The 7,412-nt window shown below is 37.9% G+C and overlaps 1 protein-coding gene across 1 annotated transcript in view; it reads right to left on the reverse strand.

The window, feature by feature from the left end:
- Window positions 1-1,596: 1,596 nt before the first annotated feature.
- praf2 (PRA1 domain family, member 2) overlaps window positions 1,597-7,412 on the reverse strand; it is a 12,810-nt gene continuing 6,994 nt past the window's right edge. Inside the window, exon 3 of the mRNA XM_017434414.3 lies at window positions 1,597-4,632. Within this exon, the coding sequence (XP_017289903.1) occupies window positions 4,493-4,632 (140 nt within the window). The 3' untranslated portion in view covers window positions 1,597-4,492. The remainder of the gene's footprint in view (window positions 4,633-7,412) is intronic.

The raw sequence follows: 7,412 nt of genomic DNA on the forward strand, positions 1-7,412 counted from the left end.
TAATCATCAAAATTAAATGAAATAAACATTTGAAATATATGAGTTTGTATGTAATGTATGAATATAATATACAAGTTTCACTTTTTAAATGGAATTACTGAAATCAATCTACTTTTTCATGATATTCTAATTTTATGACCAGCACCTGTAAATGGGACTTTTTGTCCATTCTTCACGTCCAAACTGCTGCAGCTCCTTCAGGTTGGACGGGTGCTGCTTGTGTCCAACAGTCTTTAAATCAGATCAGAGATTCTCAGTCGGACTGAGGTCTGAGCTTTGACTGGACCATTCCAGGAGTTTTACTGTAAATGTCTGACCTTAAACCCCTGCACTCTAAGAAAAAATATTGGGTGTTGTTTAAGCTGCACAAATGTTTTATCTTAAATTTTATGTTTTTGGTTCATTTTTTACTGGTGAAAATAAGCATATTTTCACCAGATTTAATTTTGCTATTAAAGCAATAACTGAGATCTTAAAACAACTAAATACTTCTAATTAAACACAACTTAGCCACTTTGCCAAAAATGTACTATTCTCTTTAATGAATAATGACAGCTGCTCTCCATATTTGCACATGTGCATTATTTTAATCTTGCCACAGAGTTTTGGTGGATGACCCTCTCTTGTTTGCTGTGTTGGCATCATCTATTTCCTAATAATAGATGTAATGGAGCTCCAGTGAATGTTTGGGGTTTTGGGATATTTATTACAAACCAACTCTGATCTGCTCTTCTCCACAACTTTGTCTCTGATCTGTGTGGATAGTTCCTTGGTCTTCACGATGCCTCTTGCTTGTTAGTAGCCCCTCACTGCTTAGAGATGTCGAGCTGGTGCTGATTCTGGGACCTGTCAGAACAGGTACATATCATTTGGTACTTAAACGGCTCACAGTTGAATCTTATTTAACAAATGGTGTGGTTTCTAAAGGTAAAGATTGGAGCAGGAATGTTGAATACATGCATCATTTTTTTGTTTTACACTTCTTTTTCTTATTTAACTTCACTAATATAGAGTATTTGTGGTAGGTTATTACTGTTAACCAACTTAAAACTCCAGTTAAACTCCAGGTTGTAAGGAAACAAAATAGAATTTTTACCAGGAGAGATGAATACTTTTGCAAGGTGCTGTATATATTGGTTTTATGCTACAGTTAGTAGAACAAAAAGTCTGAAAAAATGAATTTGATAAGAACCTATTAGAAGCAGTGATGAGTTCAGTTTATCAAAATTGCTATTAACTGATATAGCAAAGACAACTATCTTTAACAACGTCCATATTTTTTAAATCCATGTCTTTCCAGTTCCTCCATCTTTGTTTCATCTTGGTTGAGGGGCTGAAGCTTTTCTCAGCTCCAATTACATGAGAGGTTTGGTTCCTCAGACGAACCACCAGTTCATCACCATCATCATTTTCAGCATTAGTTAACCTTAACTGTACAGACTGAATCTCTTTAAAATATCATAGCTAGATCCATCTACATATTTTGAATGTTACTTAAATTTCTTTGTATTCTTAAACAAATCCATCTTTTCTCATTTTAGTTTTTATTTTTCTTTGATTGGATTTTGCTAGCTACTGTATAGATTTTTCACACAGCAATGTTGCACTTTTTTATTTACAAAATGTGAATTATCAGCATTTGGCAAAGTCAAAAACATGACGTTTGAGAAACAAAAAACATTTAGCTGAAAGGAAGGCAGCAATGAGCATCCGTAAAAATGTTCGGGCACCTAGAATAGTATAAATTATCGTCTCAAGTTACAGATTAATACACCAATGAGTAATTCTTCTTGATCACACAGAAGATTTGTTCTCTGTAGAACGAACAAACATCTCAGGCAGCTCTGGCAAGACTTCATGTAACAGAATACAATATTTAAATGAATACTTAACATTATCAATATGTAACATGTCTGAAATATAAAAAAAAAAACATTTATAAATTCCATATTGTCTGCTTCCTAATAAATGTATTCAACTGAATAGTGCAGCCAGATTTAAGATTCTGTAAAGATGTGACTGAAAACAAACCAGGTTTCTCTGATGCAGGAGAAAAAACCAGGTTAGGATGCTGCAGTCAGTTCTTACAACAGATTTCTCATGTTAGGTGTCATCAAAACAATGCATGGTCCCCAAAACAGACAACTTGAAAAACTAACATTCATTCATGGAAACATTTCAATGTCAGTATTACAAACCCTTCTGTATAAAACTGTTTTACTGTAACTGTGCACATATGCAATTAAAACATCTGCCTCTTGGCTGTGCTTTTTGTGTAGTTTTCTTAGCTAACAACAAAAAAGTGTTTCATTTCTTGGTCTTTAAGGACAAGTTGTTCTACATCACGCTTACAAAGCTTGACTGAAATCATTTAAATCCCAACACGAGGACAGCGAGAACACACTGAATCCTGCAGATATAAAGACATGATCGCATTACTGCTTCTGCTTTGAGTTTTCGGGAGGAATACAAAATACAGCCTGGTACGTACCAGGTAGCTACCAGGTGTGTACCCTGTACCTTGTAAGTACAAGTAACAAGTCACTTCATGATTAAGCCCAGTCCCCGCAGGTATCCGGTAGGTGCAGGGTAACAACTCACTTCATAATAAAGCCTAATTCCCATAGATACTAGGCAAGTACCAAGTAAATACCTGGTACAAACTGGTGCATAACCAGAGATGTAGCAAGGTACGTGCAAGGTAATAAGTCTCTTCATGATTTAGCAACTTCATAATATAGCCTGGTCCCTGTATTTACCAGGTACATACTAACCTGAATGACACAGGCTTAAATAGTTTTGCAAGCTGTGCACACAAAAATAAGCTACACGGCTCATTAGTTACTTGATCGCCAACACTCAGATTTAAATAAGACTGCCACGGAAAATTTATTTTCTTGCGATACTGAGTCAATCATAAGTCACCAACTAGTCTCTATCACAGCTCAGTGAGATACTACCTTTAGCTGCTGATGTTCTGCAGGGTGACAGAAGTTGATGTGAACATGGTTTGTTTCGGGGAACCTTTCACGTTGTGTTCCAATAGCAGAAAAAACCTCATTCCAAAACACACAGTTTAAATACATTTTTACTCAAATAACTGAAAATACCACTTCACCACATAAAACTTGTTTCTGTTTCAGTGACCTCTCAAAGGTTAAACATGATAAGAAACCCATTCATGGGGAACCTGGACTACTTCTCTTTTTTCTGGAAGACGTTTCCCCTTCTCATTCAAAAGGCTTCTTCAGCTCTGATCGTGGGTTGGGAGTTCCAGGTTTATAAGTCCTTGTTATAATGATCACAATCAGAATTGTCCTGGATGACTGAGAATCTACACCAGGGGTAGGCAACCCTGGTCTTCAAGTGCCACTATCCTGCATGTTTTACTTGTTTCTCTGCTCCAACACACCTGATTTGAATCAGTGTGTCATTAACAGGCTTCTGCAGAACATGAAGAGGAAATTTAACCCCTGAATCAGGTGTTGGAGCAGGGCAACAAGTAAAACATGCAGGATAGTGGCCCTCAAGGACTAGGGTTGCCCACCCCGATCTACACAAATGTTTAGGTATGAAACTTCAACTGAATTCTTCTGTTACAGCACTTAATATATCAAGACTGAAAAAGTTACAAAGATCAATAAACTTATCACCGGGGATCAACTGCTCATGAACGTGTTTGCAGAGTGGTCCCAAACACACCACTTGTGCTCATTCCATCAAACTTTACTCTACAGTTACACTAAAATTATTCATTTAACTTGGTATTCAGCTTGGTAAGAAAACCTCTTCCATCTTCACTTGTTCCACTGCTACTCTGTCCTTGTAACAAACTGAAGACTAAAAGCTTTAAGGTTTGTTCTTTTACTGAAGCTTGGGTGTTTTTTTGTTGCTGGAAGATTTGATAAATGACTAAATGTAAATGTAAGAACACGTAATGTAAGAAAAGCATCAGCTTTAGTCTGATGATCCAATACGATTGTAGTCAGGGAGTAAAGACAGAACATATCTACCTGCCCTAGTTGGTCCTAACCCTACTGGTCCACCAGATTAGATCGGTGTCTGGATGACTCCTACTCAACTATTCCTTTAAAAGAACACTGGTGCAATGTTTTCAAGTGAAACAACTTTTTTTTTAAAATTCCTATCATGAACCCAGGAGAATATGACAGTTTTGAAAATATTTTCTCAGACATGGCAGTTATCATGGACTCTAGTGATGTTCCACTGAAATAAAACCATTGTGTCCATCCCGTTTTCTGCTCATGCACGTGCATCTCAAATGCACTTAAAGTGCAATGATTGGGGATAAAAAACAAACAAATCAGGAGCTATTTCAAACTTGTTAACATACACGTAAAAACCAACTTCTTTTACCTTCAGATTAGGTAAAAAATGTAAACAAGAACTTCTTTTTTTCTTCCCTCGCATTCTTCTTGTCCTTTCCTCTCCATTGGGCCCTGTCCCGTCTCTTCTTCCTCCTCCTCCTCTTTTAGGATCCAGCCTCCTGCTCCTGTCCCAGGGCCTCTAACAGGAGACCCATGGGTGTTCTCTTCAGACCGATGCTCTCCAGCTTGTTCTCCAGCTTGTTCTTCAGGTTGCGCAGCCTGATTGATGCATGGATGAGAACCACTGTGGGGGAAAAAAACAGAGCAGCAGAGGGTTGAAGACTTGTTCTTACAGCACACATCTGATGATCTCAAATAAACATTCTCAACTAACTGTGTAACCGTTGGGTCAGCAATCACACTGCTCTTCTCCTATTTAGTTTCTTACGTGCATTTTAAAAAAAAAATCAAACTACTTCTGCATACCTTGTGCTATTTTACCAATTTATATAATCAAAACGTTCAGCTCGATGAGGAACAGTGCAATAAGAGTTTGGGTTTATGAAACTGTAACACTTTTTAAACTATTTAGCTTTTTTAAAAACAAAATCCCCCACAGAAATACACTATCTCTTTAAATGGTTCTTTTTGAAATCTGCTTCAGCATACCTGCTCTAGTTTTGTCTTGCTAGTTTTAGCTTTTGGCTACCGTTCTGCTACTATTAGCTTTTCAATACCATTCTGCTACTTTCAGCTTCAGCTACCATTTTAGTATTTTTACAGTTTTACTACTTTGCTTTTAGCTATCATTATGCTCTTTTAGCTTTTTACTCACATTTTGTTGATTTTAGCTCAATCAACTGTTTTGTTGTTTTAGCTTTTAGCTACTCTTTTGCAGATTTTAGCTGCTGTGGATCTTTGCTTCTGCTCTGCTTGTTTTAACTTTAACAATTCATTCTTTAACAAATGACAGCAAATTCATTCAGCTCTCAACATTCATATTGCATATCATAGAATATACCATTTTTCTAATGGACTTGTTTATTTTTATTCACACTAACCCATTACATTACAGATTAATCTTTATTTTCTTCTTACTTAGATGTATGTTGGATGAAATGATAAGTTTTCACCCAGGAAGTATTTTGATTATTTCATTGGACTGTGCTTGTCACTGATGCTAAATACAATCACGTGTGAAAAAAAAAGTCCATTGTCCTTCAATTTTGAGGTTCTAAAACAACTAACCTCAAATGTACAAAAAGACAAGAAATTCCACCGTGTTATTATTTAATAAACCAAAGCAAACCATAAGGAACAAGCTGTAAGTGGAAAACTGTGTCCAGCAGCTTGTAGAACCTCCTTCAGCAGCAGGAACTCTCAGTAGTCTTTTTCTGTAGGAATTTATCACTCTATCACATGCTTGTGGAGGAATTTTGGCCCACTCTTCTTTCAAGTGTTGCTTCAGTTCATTGAGGTTTGCAGACAGGTTTCTGCCCAGCTTTCTGAAGGTCCCACCTCAGCATTTCAGTCAGGTTGAGGTTCTGGACTTTGACTGGACCGTTGCAACACTAAATCTTTTCCTCTGTAGATCAGCTGCAGAGTTTGGATCATTGTTCTGTGGCATCTTGACCCAGTTTGGTCCAAGCTTCAGCTGTGAGACAGATGTGTCCATATTCCAGAATCCTCTGGTCTACAGAGGAGTTCAGGGCCGACTCAGTGACTGCAAGGAGCCCAAACCATCAGCCCTCCACTGCCATGCTGACAGCTGTTCTGAGGTGTTTGTGCTGATAGGCTGTGTTTGGTTTTCTCCAAACATGCTGCTGTGCATTGTGGGTAAACAGTGTACTTTGGTCTCATCTGTCTAAAAGCACATGTTCCAGAGATCTTGTGATTTGTTCAGATGAAACTCTACAAACCTTCAGGAAGTCGTGCTGTTGCCATCAGTTCAGGGAAAAGTTTTTTTTCCTGCCACCCTTCCAAACAAACCATACTCATTTCATCTTTTTTTTTTTATTTGGCCTGCCATGACCTTTAACCTTTAACGTAATGACTGAGGCCTGTAGCGTCTGAGACGGAGCCCTTGGGTTTGTTGTTATTTCTCTGGTCATTGCACAGTCTGACCTTGGGGTGAATTTGCTAGGACACTCCTGGGAAGATTTGCAGCTGTTTAAAATGTTTTCCATTTGTGAATAATCTCCCTTTCTATTGGATGTTAGTCTCCAAACAGTATGGAAATGACCTTTAACCTTATTCAGATTGATGGACAGCAACAGTTGCTTCTCTAAGGTCATTGCTGATGTCTTTCCATCCTGACACCCAGCTTTCAAAAAGGTGGTCCCGCTGATGATGATCAGTTAATAAATAGGTTTGACCAGCAGCTCCTGGATGATACTAAACCTCTTCAATTCTGTTGAAACAGTAAGGGTTTACTTAATTTTTCCACACACAGCTTCTGGGTTTTACTTTAGTTTCTGTTTAATAAATGGAATCTGTTGTGTGTTTTTGTACACTTGAGGTATAGATTTGAATAACTTTAGTACCTGATCTAGATCAGATCCTTTTTATTACGTCCTGATGTCAAACCCAAAACTACCTACTTTTTAAATGGCCCAAAACAGCCGATGTGCACACAATTTTATACATCACTGGTGCTTTCAAAAAGGAAGCATAAAAAGGGGTGTTGGGGGTGGGGGGTGTGTATCAAAAATATTATCTAAAACAAAAAATAAAACTTCTCCAAATAGTAAACCTGATTTTTCACCAAATCAGAAATAATCTAGACCCAAGGTTCTCAAAATGTGGTCCAAGTACCACTGGTGGTACTCAGGATTCCTCTAGTGGTACTCAGAAGAAACTTTGTTTTCATCTCTTTACCAGTGAAGTAACAAACTGCTGCAACTAACCATGACAAGCTGATCTGTTCTATAGCAAGACGCTTCTGACGCTGTCTGTGGTTCAAGAGTGGCTTGACACAAGGAATGCGACAGCAGAAACCCATGTCTTTCATACGTCTGTGTGTGGTGGTTCTTGAAGCACTCACTCCAGCTGCAGTCCACTCTTTGTGAATCTCCCCCACATTTT

The sequence above is a fragment of the Kryptolebias marmoratus genome, linkage group LG12 (assembly GCF_001649575.2).
Source record: "Kryptolebias marmoratus isolate JLee-2015 linkage group LG12, ASM164957v2, whole genome shotgun sequence".
In the NCBI taxonomy this organism is placed as follows: Eukaryota; Metazoa; Chordata; class Actinopteri; order Cyprinodontiformes; family Rivulidae; genus Kryptolebias; species Kryptolebias marmoratus.